This window comes from Penaeus vannamei, chromosome 5, assembly GCF_042767895.1.
Source record: "Penaeus vannamei isolate JL-2024 chromosome 5, ASM4276789v1, whole genome shotgun sequence".
NCBI lineage: Eukaryota > Metazoa > Arthropoda > Malacostraca > Decapoda > Penaeidae > Penaeus > Penaeus vannamei.
In genome coordinates this window covers 8199737-8214736 of record NC_091553.1, presented here as the reverse complement: position 1 = coordinate 8214736, position 15000 = coordinate 8199737, and the positions used below count along the sequence as shown (strand labels likewise).

The following is a 15000-nucleotide window of genomic DNA, read 5'->3' as shown; positions in this document are numbered from 1 at the left end:
ACGTCATAGGAGTAAGGAGGAGGAAGGAAGTGGGACCGTAAGGAACATGAGGAAGAGATACTGGGGAAGATGTTGAAACGTCTTGGGAGGAAGGAGAAAGGAAGTGGGAACGTAAGGAACAGGAGGAAGAGATACTGGATACTGGGAGGAAGGAGAAAGAGGTGCTAAGACGTCGACATTTCTGTCATTGACGTGGAGTATTATTGTGAGTGCGAGGACGGGAGGAAGAGGGGGTGGTGTTAAGTGAGGTAGTACTGCGGAGAGGCAGATAAAAAGGATGAAGAGTAGTAGGAAGGAAGGAGGGCGTAGGAAATGAAGATTGTGGTGGATGAGGAGATGGAGAGATGTTTGGGGAGAGGAAGGAATGTTTTCTGAATGTTGAGTAATGGCCTGGTTGGGTGACTTGGAATGGACTGAAGTGATAACAGGCATCGGATTCGTGATCAAAGGAGAGCCAGGGATCAGTGGGGCTAGTTGATAAAGGAGCTAGCCTCACTGACCTTAATAAGTAGAAAATCTACATAATTGGCCATGGTAAGCCTGTAGTAAGTGGAGAATAGAATCGGGCTAGACAAACTAAGCACGGGAATCCTGTGTACATGGCTATTCAAGGCCGTTCATGATTGACCCAAAGCCAGCCTTACACGAGTCTTACACCTTCGGGAGTGGATAGAAGGGGATGCAGAAGAGAAGGAAAAGGAAGGGGATGAGAAAAAAACTGCAAAATTGATCGAGCGGAGGGCTAAGGCTCAAAGCAGGGGCGCCCCGATCCCTAACACTGGGCCTCAGCTCCCGTCCGGCACGGGATTGTGGGGTGGGGGTGGGGGTTAGTTGACATCAAGACTTCAGAAACTACAACCCGACCATAACCCATGTAATATGAGCCTTGTAAAAAGAATATATATCAGGCAGTTCGGGCAGAGGGACAGGGAAAGCCCGCCGGAACCTAGTATTGCCATCATAATGGTGATTTCTCCGCGTAAATATCGTCCAGTTTCACCGTTGACTTTGGGAGAATCACCCTCGTCAGCGTCACAACCTCTTTCACTCGATCAACCAGGAAGTTGAGTTTCTGTACATCATCCACAACGACTTGAAAACATATACAGTGGTTTTCTTTCTTTCCTTCAAAATTTCTCAAAATGAAGCTTGCAGTGGTTTCCCCATGGGTAGCCCCGTCAGCGATAGAACTAAAACTGAAAATATGATGTATTACATACATCACTGTCCTCTGAACGACTCTTACGGTACATATATTTATATGAAGAAAACTTCTGTCACCTTGTGTCCACTTTTACTGTCTTTCTGATTATATAATCATTCTCAGAATATAAAATCGTCATGAGTATATGGGCTCGGGGTTCACCCCTTCCCCGTTATGACGGTCTACCCCTAACCGATAAAAAAAAGAAAAAAAGAAAAAAAAACATATCTAAGAAGCCTGAGTTGGATTGTACGCAAGGAATATGTTTTGTTACATTTGGATAGCCTCTATGATATTGAAAAGATAAGTCAGTGTTCATACACACTGATAAACTGTTGCATATTCAAGCCTCTTCATCAAGTAACATTATCCCCCCCCCCCTCCAGTCCCGTGCTTGTTGCTGGAACTGAGACCTAGTACTGGGTATCACCCCTGCCTTGGGCCTCCGCTCTTGACTCAACTAATTTTGCACGGTCTCTTCCCCTTCCCCCTTTCGTCTCCTCTTATCCAATCCCGCCTGTCCGCTTCCTAAAGTATGAGAGCCGTGTTGAAAGGATAAATGGCTGACTTTGCCAGTCATGAACGGCCTGGGGGAGCAATGGGCACGGTATTCCCTTGTGCAGTTGTCTAGCCCTTATCCCTCAATAGGCCCCTGAGGGTTGGACTATCTCTCCCCAATATACTGTAGGCTTACCATGAGCAGTAATGAAGAATTTGTACCATTATTAGGGGAATTAAAGCTTGCCCCTTTATCAAATAGCCCTACCTATCATTCTCTCGGTTCCCCGACCCCAGGCTCTTCTTTGACCACGACTCTGAACACTGCTATTGCTACCCCCTCCTAAATGCCTGCTGTCACATTTGTCCAGTCCAAATCATCCATCCAGGCCTATACTCAATTTCCAGGAAACATTCCTCCTCTCCCAACATCGCCTACTACATATCCTCTACCTCAGTGCTGTCAAAACATCTTCGCCTACTGTACCATTTATTACCTTCTTGTACTGTTACGTCCCCCCCCCCCGCCCACGTCTACCATTGCTAAACAAACTGTTTTACTTAGGATAATGTAAATAATAAACTAACTATGAAAATAATGCATTGCAGGAGTGTTGGTCAATAAATTCGAATGTAATACATGAATAAAAAAGATGATTTAATAACAACATGCTTGAAAAATACTTGCACAACTTAATGTGAGATGTGAGGCGTGTGTGTTCCTTGTTTGTTCACGTACCCCTATGATCTATATTGCGTACCCCCAAGGGTACGCGGATCCCAGTTTGGACAACACTGCTCTACCCCACAACTTTCTTCAGCTTGCCATTCCTCCCTTATTCCTACTCTGCAGAATTATTGTCCACCTCACCTCTAGTACTACCTCTCTTAATACGCCCCCCTCTTCTACAGTCCCTGTCCTTCTACTACCCCCACTTCTGCAAAGCTTTTGAATACTCTGTATAGCCCAGTCCCTTACTTTGACAATGCTCTCTTATTCAATGCCTCCCAAAACAAGTGGACAATGTTTTCTTCCGCAGCCGCCCCAATCGTTCCCGCCTTGTCACAGATACAGCATTATCAATCCTAACTGATTTCACTGGCAAACACATTCCAGTCCAGCCTCATCCCTCCCCCAATACTTGCACCGGAACTGTCTCCTCCCTGTGAAACTGCCCTGTTTATGCACAAGGATTTGTCAGATTGTGGACGATGATACAGTATCAGTAAAATACTACACCATTCCCCCAAGAGGCTGTCGAAAGTCCCCCATCAATATTGCCAAGATTGCTTTCCGTTGACATGATCCCCCTTCAATGTTTATATTGGTGGAGAATCCCTCACTGCCCAACCATATCAACCTACCCTCATCAATGTCAGAACTGTTGGCGTCTAGGCCCTCCTGCCAAACACTGCCATTCCACGGCTCGATATCCCCCTATGTCCCCAACCTGGTCATAATCGATCAAAGCGCTTTGTATAGTCACGCATGTGTGCCAACTGTTGCGGCTCCCATAATGTATGTTATAGGAGATGCTCTGCCTACCTACCTAAGTTTGAGTCTGCAGTGGCAACTCTTAGATTCAAACTTGTCCTTACTTTAAGCGAAACCAGACAGGGAGCACGTCAACGAAGTTTTTCTCTCACTCCCAACTCCAATAATGTCCTCCGCTTTAGCCTTCCCCTTCCCTTTCAAGATGTTTTTACATCTCCCCTAGTATCTATTCCTCATCCCACTTTTACCCCCTTCCTCTCCCAGTCAAATTCTTTTGCCATTCTAAATCCAGATACATCTTCCAACTCATTGCACAAGATAAGCTAAACGCTTCACCTCCATCTTCTCCTTCAGCAACCTCTACCTTTACGCCTCAGATTTCTGTCCCCTCTTCTCCCCCCTTAAAAGGAAACCTTTGCTTCTCAGATCTCCCCAACCAAACTTTCAAAACTTTAATTATGAGCTAAGATAACATGACCATATCTCATCCTACATCTAAAATCTCTGCTCCCATTCCTTCTACATTATAAGCAATTGCCAACTTCCATCCTCCTACTCATGTTCCCCCTTACACCCCTTCTTCTCACTCCTTCCCATCACATCCCATTCCTCCCTGCTTCAACTGTACCATCCCCCCTTCCATCCGCTTCCCCCTGGATGTGACCCTTGTCACAACTTTCCCGCCTTCCCTGGATTCTCTCCCTCCTGACATTTTTCCTGAAACTGTGATCGCCCTTCAACTCTCTATTTTTGCTAATCCCTACCTTACCCAACAGACATCTTTGCAAAGTCTGACACTTCTTCCTTTGTCAACTTTTGAGTTAATCACCATTATTAATCCCTACTTTCCTGAACTGCTGTACGACTTCTGACATGTAGCACAATCATCAACTAACTCGTATTTAACCTGCTCACTATTACACCTTTCTGTAGTGCTGTATGGCCTTTGATGGCTAGCACATTTATTCTTTGTAACCATTAACCATTAACCAAGTAACATTAGCATGTATGCTAAGTGTTTATTTAATTACTTGAAGAAACTCCATATTTTCTTTAATTTTTAAAAATTAATTGTGGGTTAAGGAAGACGTCTTTTATTCATAGATTTTTATTACGAAATTAAAAACAAATATTTATGGCATACATACTTGTATCCTAAACTTAGTTCCACATTTTTTTTTTTATATTACATACCAAAGCAGCATAGAATACATGTTCACTCTCCATTTGTTATCTTAAAAGACTGCATCTACCTATTGAGTGGCATGGATGTAAGCAAATTAATGACCAATGATTATAACAAGTTAAATTCTAATAATTAAACATGTCAAAGTCATTAATGAACCTCCATTCATCACCATCATTTAGAAGTTAGAAGGCTACAATCCTCCGTATTTAATTACGGCCCTTATTCAAATGTTAGTTAATATATTTGACTGGGAATAATATATACAGGTACAAGTCCAGGCCGAGGCAGATCGTGATTGCCCTTCTATCAAGTGGCATTACATCTTTTGCAGCACCATACACACCTAGAGCATTACAGTAATTTAACATTACATTGGCACAATGAAAATAATAAATCATTTATAATCTAAAGAATAATGCATATACACAGGTATCCACTTTGGTGCCATTACAAAACTCCATCACTTGACAGAATATATACAATATATATGTATATATATTTGTAAACAGTCATTTTACCTTATTGCAAAACTCCTTTCACACTCCTTATAATCAGAGCTATGCAATCAATCATTGCCTGGAGGGAAATTTCCTTCAACAGGGTATTGTGAGAGCACCAATCCTCTACAATGGTAGAAGACATGTGTGTGCTACAGTGGAAGATAACTGCCAGAGGTAACTTGCAGGTATAGCTATCACTCTTGGTCTCCAGCCCAGACGCACTTCCAAGCAAGTTATATTATTGGCGGAAGCTACATCATATATAAATATACACGAAAATCATATAAAAAATACAGTGACCTAATTACACTATATACATATAAGCTGCAGTATGGTCACCCTGCATACTTCGTATTGGAAAATAGTCAATAAAAATAGATACACAGCTCCAGTGCAGTACCTAATGAGCAACATAAAATGTTGTTTATATATAAGCTGCCACACTGTATGGCAAACACATCCTGATTTTGTGATCCTCATGAAATAAACTATTCTTTTATCTGGAGAGAGGAAAAAAAGTGCAAGCCAATATAGGGTATAATACAAAAGGAATGTATGGCCAAATAGGAACTATCAGATCTAAAGGCAAACATTTTGCATTCACTACTGTCTTTCTGTGAAATCACAATGAGTTTACATACTTCAAAGAACAAATTGTTTTTAAACTTAAAAAACAAATTTTATGAGTACAGTACCTGTTCATTCAAGCAGGGCATTTCCTAAGAAGGATGACTGCAATGCTCTGAGGTTGCACTTTAAAAACAAATAATTTATAAAGCTCTGAAGTATTTTCATCTTTGCCAAAAAAGAGAACTCAAGAATCATGCTTCTCATCATTTTAACTAACGGTTACACAATCCCCCATGCATTCTGTAGGCTGCTTCCTGTAGCAGCAGGAAGTTACTACTATTGGATAGAGAAGAGAGAAGAGTTTTTAAAAAAGAAAAGAGAAGAAAGGAGGAAGAGAATGAGGAAGATGATTACGGGTAGAGAAGAAATTTGACAGTTCATAACGACCACAGTTCTCATTCCTTGGAGGTAGTGGCGATTCATTTATTCATGAATCATATGGTATGTGGTAAGCAGATATACAGTATTGTGCAATCAAAGTCTAATTGCCCAAAACTGGATACTACAAAATACTAGCTACCATTTCATAACATATCTCTGAAAATCTTCATGTCCTATCTATTGCAAGTCATTATGTACACAAACAAAAATTAAATCACTTAGAATGCCTAAAGGGAAGTCTTATTCAATCACAACCAAGGTCAACTTGCAATTGCCTGAACTGAAAGTAGTTAACTATTATTCGGAAAAAAAAAAATCATTAGAAGAGATTCCTTGCTGGCATTATTGCAGTTCTTCCAGGCATTTACTTCTGATAAGTTGCTAGAAATGATCAATGCAATTATGTTCTAACAATGCAGCACTGAAGTAGATTTAAAATCATGAGTTAGGATACCCCAAAGCTAATATTATATACACGGCTGCAGCTAGACATTTTCTAAAAAATAGAGATAGCTATCATTATTAGATATTTGCTAACAAAGTTTCACTTTAAATGCCTTAAAGTCGATCCCAATAATAATAATATCTTGTTTGTCAATGCCTCTTGTTTTCTTTTCTTCTTTAACACAAACATGGACATAATATTGACAAAAATCTGGCAAAAGGTTCCTTATACATGTACATTTAATATCTCTAAGATGCCTGAGTTTAAATTTATTAATAAAATGACTTAGATATTCTTTCCTTTTGCTGTAACCTTATCTTTTAGGTGAATATTCCATCCCACTAAAATAACGTCACAGCCTAATAACCAAAGCTATTCAGACTTTAATGCTCAGGAGCCATGGATTTCATGATGGGAAGATCATCTCCCAAAGTATACGATGATCCACTATCAGAAAAGATACATATCTGTAAATTTCTAATCTCGCAATATGCTGACTGCCTCAGTTCGGTGTGACAGTTAATCAGCATCTGAAGGGGCCTGATTAAAGGTCTATGGTAGAAAAAAATAAAACAATAAATAATAAAAAAATAAAACTATAAAGATTACATATATGATAACCTGTGAGTCAAATGCTATTTCTTGTCCTCAAAGATGAAGACTCGTACAACAGATACAAAAAGGAAGCCAGCAAGTCACTGTACATTTGTTACCAGCTTAACTAAACATGTAATAATCATGTATGAGGGCCATGAAAACCTACACAGCCCTTAAAAAGATTCTAGATGAGATTTCTGTCTGTAGTAATAGCTGCATGATACATACAGCTGCAGCACAAACTTATGGAACTTGTACTTACGATTAATTAGAAAAATATAAACAACCATATAGCACTCATGGGCAAGCCACACAAAATTGCTTTGAAAGTGTTTCAATCCTTCTAACCACTGCAAATCAAAAGTAAGACACATGTAACATCAGACACTGGCACTTTTAGTTAAACTAAACCTTTGCATCAGTCCCGTATGGAGGCCCTCCTTTGTACAGGTATTCAGTGTAATTCATGATCACACAGTAGACACATGAGTATGAAACACAATTAAGTAAAAATAAATTCTTGTGTTATTGAGAAAATAAACTTTTTAATAGTCGTGGCAGAAAATTAAATAATATCAACATATATTTTAAGTTAAATCACTGGTGAATACTAATGAACACTACTAATCAACATGGCCAAATATCATCCATTCGTACAGGTGTTACAAAAATATTCATTATCTATTTTGTATTATATTAACAATACCAAGAGTCATGGTAAAAGTTGTAATAATATTAATGTTGATTGTACTATGAATGATACAGTCAAGTAGTGACAACAAATCTGATAAGAACCATATAAAATAAAAAACAAATATTTCCAGTAATAAAACCTTCAATAAACATGCACAAATTGAGAAAAAGCTATGAGTAATATCATAATCAAAGGCAAATAATGTCTAATAATTGTGGAAAAAAAAAAAAAAAAAAATCCTAATTTTGTGATATGTAATATCAAGTGTCAGCCAATAACGACAAGAACGGCAAGAGCAGCAGAAAATGACAGTTTCTGTCCTATGTAAGTAATTACATAAATATAACTGAAGTAGTAGGTGGAAGCAGCGCTGACTTGCATCTTTATCTCATACTGTGCTGGTTCCATCTGATACACAATCAAGACATCTCTAGCCTAGTGTACAAAAATAATTATTTTGACACCACAGCTCCTCGTCAAATTCCCTTGGGATATGTTTCCACATATGGAGTCCTGCATAACTTTTAATAACACGTTTCATTATTAATATTCAAAACAGACTTGTGACATGTAAAATACCCTAGCAAATCAAAAGTTTACAGACAAAGAACCCTCCCACCAGATATATACATAACAAAGAAAGGACTTTTGGTAAACTGTTTCAATGCCCTTCTTATAGACTATTTGTGATACTGGCTGCCAATACTGTTATGTCCCTCAGCCCTTTGGATACTAGACAATATCCAATAGTTTGTGACTCAATGCCCTTGGGTTAGGTACACTGATGATGCCTGAGATAACAGTCAAGCCTTGAAATTTACAACCTAAGTATACTCACTCATATTTCATTAATACCCTCTAATAATTCACTATCTAACATCAAGCTCATTTATGAGGTTTTTATTCATACACTTTTAACAACCTGACAATTTTGACATAAAATAATGTCAAGACTCGAATGTTTTTTTCAGACATTGTGCATTTAAAGCACCACTTGGCCTTACATTAGGCAAGAATGCTCTGAAGTGGTATTGTGGGTTACACAAACATGGCAACAAAATGATAAAAATCTATGTCCTTAGGAACAGCTGCAGATAAAGAGAGCAATTGTTTTAATATAAGAAATGGTATGCACAGTTATCATTCAGACTAAAGAACAAGTATTTACATACATATCTGAAAGTAACTATTAACTAAGTTACTACTGCATAAGATTTATAAGTTTAAGTAAAAAGAGTACATTATAAGAGGATACAATAATAAAGATACTGCATAGTATTCTACCATCACAAATATGGAATTCAATTTACAGAAAGAAAGACTAAATGCCCACAAAAGGCCAAGGTCATATTTGAAATCCAATGCTAAATTATGGGATTCATCACAGACAATTGGACAAGTGTAAAAGTTTCTTACCTTGTTTCCTTGAACAGAGCATTAGTACTGATAGCAAGAATATCATAATTTTCATTAAAAAGTCCTGTTTTGAGGAAGCCCATACAAAGATTACTTGACACATTTCATTTTGAAATTGTTACTTTTCACCTGAAATAAATAGTGACACATTTCATAAACAGTCGTCTTAGGTAACGTTGTCACTACCTAATCAAATTATGGGCAACTTAGGATCATAAACCTGCTACTTTGAAATAAATTTTCTAACAAAAAGAAAAATCTTTGATTTTTACAAGCCCACCCATGCCAATAGAAACACTTGACATTTTAACTCCTAGCTTGATACTGTTTCTCAGTTACGTCCTTAATCTATACTTGTTTTCAGGACTTGCTAGAAAGAAGTACATTATTCATGATTATAAAATCTGGAAAAACACTGGTATAAATGAATTGCAAAGTCACTTGAGGTTTACATGAGCTGCATACTTTTGAACTGACAGCTCGGCCCCGTAGTCCCACCGAAATGCTTCATTTCTCCATTGAAGTGGCCACTATCGTTAACCCTACCAGACACATGGAAAAAAAGAAAAAAAAAGAAAAAAAAATCAGGCAAGGTCTATTGACCTAACCTGCATCCAGGCCAATTTCAGCAAGTATTATCTTTTTCAAGAATCTGATATAAATGTGAAGAACTAGTAACATTTCTCATACCACTACATTGGAATATAAGTGTGCTGATTAATGGTTTCATTCTTCTGAGGGATTACTTGTTGATTAACTGAGCTTGTGGACTTATTTACATGTGCGGTAGTCACTGGAAGAGCATTTGCTGTGAAAGGATTTTGTGCTGTGTTTGTGTGGAAGTTTGCCATGTCCATTTGTGCCATGGTTGGTGTATTGTTTGATGTTGTGTATGAATGAGTAGTTGTTTGTGAAGAAGCAGAGGTCTGTGGTTGCTTAACTACTGAATTAGATTGGATACAATTGTTTATCTGATTTCCTGTGGTAACAGTTACAACTACATATGACTGTTGCTGGTTATATAATGGCTGACTTGTGTTGGAAATATGCTGATTAGCAGAACCGAGTGGACGGGACATATGAGTTTGTGGGAAGTGTTGTGATGTCAGTGGTGGCACAGAATTTGCTACATAAGAGTGTTGTGTTTGTGTAGAGAATGATGTAGGAAAACTTTGTCGAGAAGCCAATGTATTACTTGGTGCTGTAGATGAAGTTGGTGACCAGGTATACTGGTAAGAAGAAGGTATGGTAGGCATGTGTGTATATGGACAATATTGATTTCGGTGCTGTGCTGGCACAGGGGACGGGTAGTGGGTGGAGCCGGGGGCCGCCTTGCCTCACTGGTACATGGTATGTTGATTAAAGCCACCAGGAATGCCTTGCTGTTGCTGCAACATATTTTGTTGGAATTGCTGTTGATGGTTATGCTGTGGAGTGGACATAGGTAGTGGCAACATTGGACCCAAAGACACATAATAAGGATTGTGCAAATTTAGTGGTAGTGGAGGAGCAGCCGTTGGTGCGGCTGATGTTCCTGGAGGTTGGTGAGGTGGAGGTTGCATGGCTGGTTGTCCCTGGTGTGAAGTTTGCAAGTTGAGAGGCTGCTGTTGTGCTGGTGGTGGCTGCTGTTGCTGCCCAAGACCAAAGAGTATGTTTGGTTGAACCTGCTGCGTCATGTACGTAGCTAAGGAGTTGTGAAGTGTAGAGGTCGCACCCATAGTGGCCATTGATGATACAGGTGTGGATGAGGTATCAACACCAAGGTTCATCAGATTGGGCTGAAACATAAAAGAAAAAGTGATGGAAATTTATTCAAATAAATGGTAAATATATGCTATCCTTTCCCTACCAGTAATCTCTAATTTCTCCTGCATCCATTTCTCCATCTGGTTTATCAATACCACAAAGTTCCCTTGTCTCTCATCACAAATTTACTTTCCTAGAAACATTACTATACTATTTAACTTTTCCACTCCCAATTTTCTATGTTTGCTATCTTCATCTAATAGGATTTTTCCTGAATCTATCTATCTATTATCACATTTCAAAATCATAAACTCTCTTTTCTGTGTAAAACACGGAAAAGGGTTCTATTAGTCAGACTTAGCCCTGGTTCTTTGGACACCTTCAGTAACCTAGCTTCCTGTACTAGTTACTATGCAATTACACTTCACCAGATATCTTGGCTGGCTTCAAGATGTTCTGAATGTGATGACTGCAGAATAATATTACACAAAATTATTAGAGGATCACAGACCACAGATCATTTATGTCTACCAAAAAAATAGAAGGACCTAGGCAAAGAACACTTCCACAGATTATTATTATTAAAAAAAAAAAAAAAAAAAAAAAAAAAAAAAAAAAAAAAAGAAGCAAAAAAAAAAAATCTGAGACAACAGGATGATTATCCCTGACTTGTGTCCGGCTCCAGTGTCAGAAAGGGTAAGTGGAACTTCAGCTAACCCCTTGGATTTGGTTGCTTTATGGCAATGGCATGACCCAAAATAAGGGCATTAAGCTTAAATGAGGGGCCACTCTGATGGGTGCACAGCTTGTAGGCCAGGCAAACGCAAGGGGTGACAAGACTATGCTTACTCTTTGTAATGTTATTTTCTCTTTTAATGTATAAGCATTTAAATTTTTTTTGCCGTTTTCCAATAACCATATTCATCATACGATTTGCTTGATCCAGATGGTAACCAAATGTTTATCTCACAGGCTCCATATCATTCCTCTAGGTAATTTGCAATTCAATGCAAGAAAAATAAAAATAAATAACATTTTGTTATTTGTATCATTCAATTTTTCTGGCTGTAATATTCACAGTCAATTTGCATGGTTGACGGCATGTTCACGTCACCTGGGCAGTTGCCCAAGTTTTTCATCAAGTTCATATTACCTAGGCCCGAAGCCAGAATTTCCCATGACAGTATGCTCATGTCACCTAGCCCTCAAACCAAAATTTTTCAAGCCATGATGGTCCTGACAACCAGATCAAAGGGGTTAACCTAAGACAGTCCATAAGAGTTCTTATTTTTGTCTCTAGAATTCATCTATAAGAGATTCTATCCATACATTTATTAGTTCTTGAGGAAGGCAATATTCTTTATTGGGTTTAGGGTGGGACTGATCACAATACAGTTTAGTCATCAGTGAGATCTGGGATGGTACACTTCATCTGGGTTTAAAAAATGTTTATACCAATATTTTTTCATCACCACATTAGTATTTTTGTGTTCAATGGTGCATGAGAGATATAATTAAATGTAAGCCTGAAAAGAATCAAATAATATTACTCAAATCATAAGTCAAGTATCATGACTTATCACCCATGATCAAACCCTGCCAGCAACAAATTTCCATTACTGAATGCCAGGAAAGTATCCCTGAGGGAATTCTTGGGGATCCTGAAGTAGACAAGCCTAGTGTGACTGCCCCTTCTGCTGTCTCTTGTTTGTAGAGTATTACAGAGTTTTCTATGTAAACTATGTAAACAGAGAAATCTAACAAAGTGATTGGGAACATGAACAAAGGATGACCATTTCTACTAATATCAGTAGCCTAGTTTCAGCCTTACCTGGTATCCCCCTGGTGCTGTACTTGCTGGTGGATGTGGTGATGCAGCTATGATAGTTCCTGGAGGAATGGCAGTGCGACTCATATCTTGAGGTCCACCATTATTGAGAGCATGGTTGTTCATACTGTAGTCCTGTGGCATCGCCTGGCAATAAACACCAGTAGTAAATTAGAAGGTGCTGTTATCTCACTGTTTGTAATATAGAGGACTAGTTATTCCTCCACTCTGATCTATATCTCATCACAAAAGTGAAATGTAAAACACAATGCCAGCTACAGCAAACAATGAAAACTGAAACATGTATACCCATACATATGAAAATTTCTTCATCTCTAGTACAGTGGTTTGAGGCTGCATGGGGAGATTCAGCAGTGTGAATATTTTTTTGTTTTTGTCACCCCCCCAAAAATATCTAAATGGCAAATACATTTATAGCTGGCATTGGTATGTTTGATTTATATCGCTTAGACGAAAATACACATGATTTTAATGTTTTTGTACATTCAAAGATGCATGATAAGCATTTTAGTTGCTTGATCAAACCTGCAGTAGCCTAATTATGTACATTATGAGTCCATTTCAATATATAAGATATGTTACACTCTATGTACATGAATGCATGTTTTTTGTTTGAAGGATGAATTTGTTTTTAAATCGCTCAATTCTGAAAATCTTATTTTTACAAAATATGAGATTGTATGAAGTGATATACAAGGCTGTTGCCACCACAACATTGGTACTTCCCTTATTTGCGTCATATTTCAAGAGTCATGCTGTAGTGGGCACCAAAAGACAACATGAGTAGTTGACACAAGGAGACAGATCTCATAAACAAGAGTGAAGGTTACTTACAGGTTCACATCAACAGTAAGAGGGCATCATGTTTTAGTGCATGGCACTCCTTCCAATGCTGTGCATTATCATGACAGTAATAAGCTTATCATGTTTAGTTTAGCTTTTCCCCCCCTCTCTCTTTTTATTTATCTATTTATTTATTATTTATTTATTATCATTTTTTTTTTGGGGGGGGGGGGGTTATAAATAATAATATAAACACTTGCACTGCACTTTTGGCACTTCATCTTGTTATCACTATAAATACATAATTATCACCAAAGAAAGGTTTATGGTAATAGAGCATGGAATCATTATAACAGAGTCTGTTTACAGCTGTACACACTGAACATATGTGCAATTATTTGACCCTGCCTACAGTTGTGGAGAAACAGCCCCTCAAAGTATGCTTAAAGCTTCTTTTTAGCCTTCTTACCAAAACTATCATCATGCTGAATGTTTACTAAGCTTCTAATTTTTCCCTCAAGCAATTGCCTCTATGCACCAGAATGTGTTATTTGGTAAGGCATCTTAAGTGGGTCAAAAAAGCAGAAAAATGAATTGAAATAATATATCCTTCAACTTGTCAAACTTTCCTTTTTAATTACTATTAATACCCATATAGTTATGTATAATGTTTAATACTTGCATAATGATTTAATTGTGTACAAATCACAGAGGTCTAATTACTTAGGTTTTAGCCATTGACACAATGCCTCCGAGAGAATTTCAGGTGCACTGGGGAGTATGTATGGACAACTGGGCTTGCTTTCGGAGCCTATTTCAGATTTGGCTGGTGCTTCAAACACACTGTGACTCATCAACAGTGATGTGATTTTTTTTTTGTGTAACTTACATGCAAATGTGATTTTAATGTTTTTTTGAAAGATGCGTAATATTCTTTTTAGTTGCTAGATCTAGCCTAAAGTAGACAGATTATGTACATACAAGTCCATTTCAGTCAACTAGGTTTGTTACACTGTGTAAAATACGGAATGTGGTTTTACTGAAGGATAAAAAAAAGAATTTTCTTTAATTTTTGCAAATCTTACTCTTTCGAAATAAGGGAATGTATGCAGTTATATACCAGGTTGCTACTCCCATAATTCTACTCAGCCACACTAGTAGAGTGGTATATAACAATGTCAAAAGTTGACAAGAGCTGAAATAGCAGGAATAGAGTGCAATGCTTTGGTGCATGACATCTTCCAGGGATAGCTGGCAAATAATTTATGTGCTAAATATTACTCTTTTATACTACATAATAGCCAATAGGAGCATTACACATCCTGTTCTCCCTTAAGCCATGCCCTAGGGCATGTGTGGGCCTGAGGATACCATATAAAGAACAGCTTAAAATGCAAAGCATGCTGAACTGTATTTCCAGGATTGCAGATACCTACATTTTGTTTCAAAATTGTGTTTTCTTTCCTAAGCCATGTTTTACATCCCTTAAGTTAATTAGGACTAGTATGACTCTTGATTCTACTTATAAATGCTTAAATGTCTTTTGATGAAAGGCAAAAAAAAAATCACTGTC

General features: G+C 38.0%; 2 protein-coding genes across 3 annotated transcripts in view; both read right to left on the bottom strand.

Moving 5' to 3' along the window:
• The window catches only part of Drat (Death resistor Adh domain containing target), a 437794-nt gene that overhangs the window by 70769 nt on the left and 352025 nt on the right, over nucleotides 1-15000 (bottom strand). The window lies entirely within an intron of this gene.
• LOC113802928 (transcriptional activator MN1) overlaps nucleotides 4290-15000 on the bottom strand; it is a 20768-nt gene continuing 10057 nt past the window's right edge. Inside the window, exons 4-5 of one of the 2 annotated variants that reach the window (XM_070121812.1) lie at nucleotides 12627-12770; nucleotides 4290-10827 (exon numbers count right to left, since the gene is read on the bottom strand). In XM_070121812.1, coding sequence (XP_069977913.1) covers nucleotides 10387-10827; nucleotides 12627-12770 — 585 coding nt within the window. In that variant the 3' untranslated portion in view covers nucleotides 4290-10386. The remainder of the gene's footprint in view (nucleotides 10828-12626; nucleotides 12771-15000) is intronic. The other variant, XM_070121813.1, reaches the window with a different exon arrangement.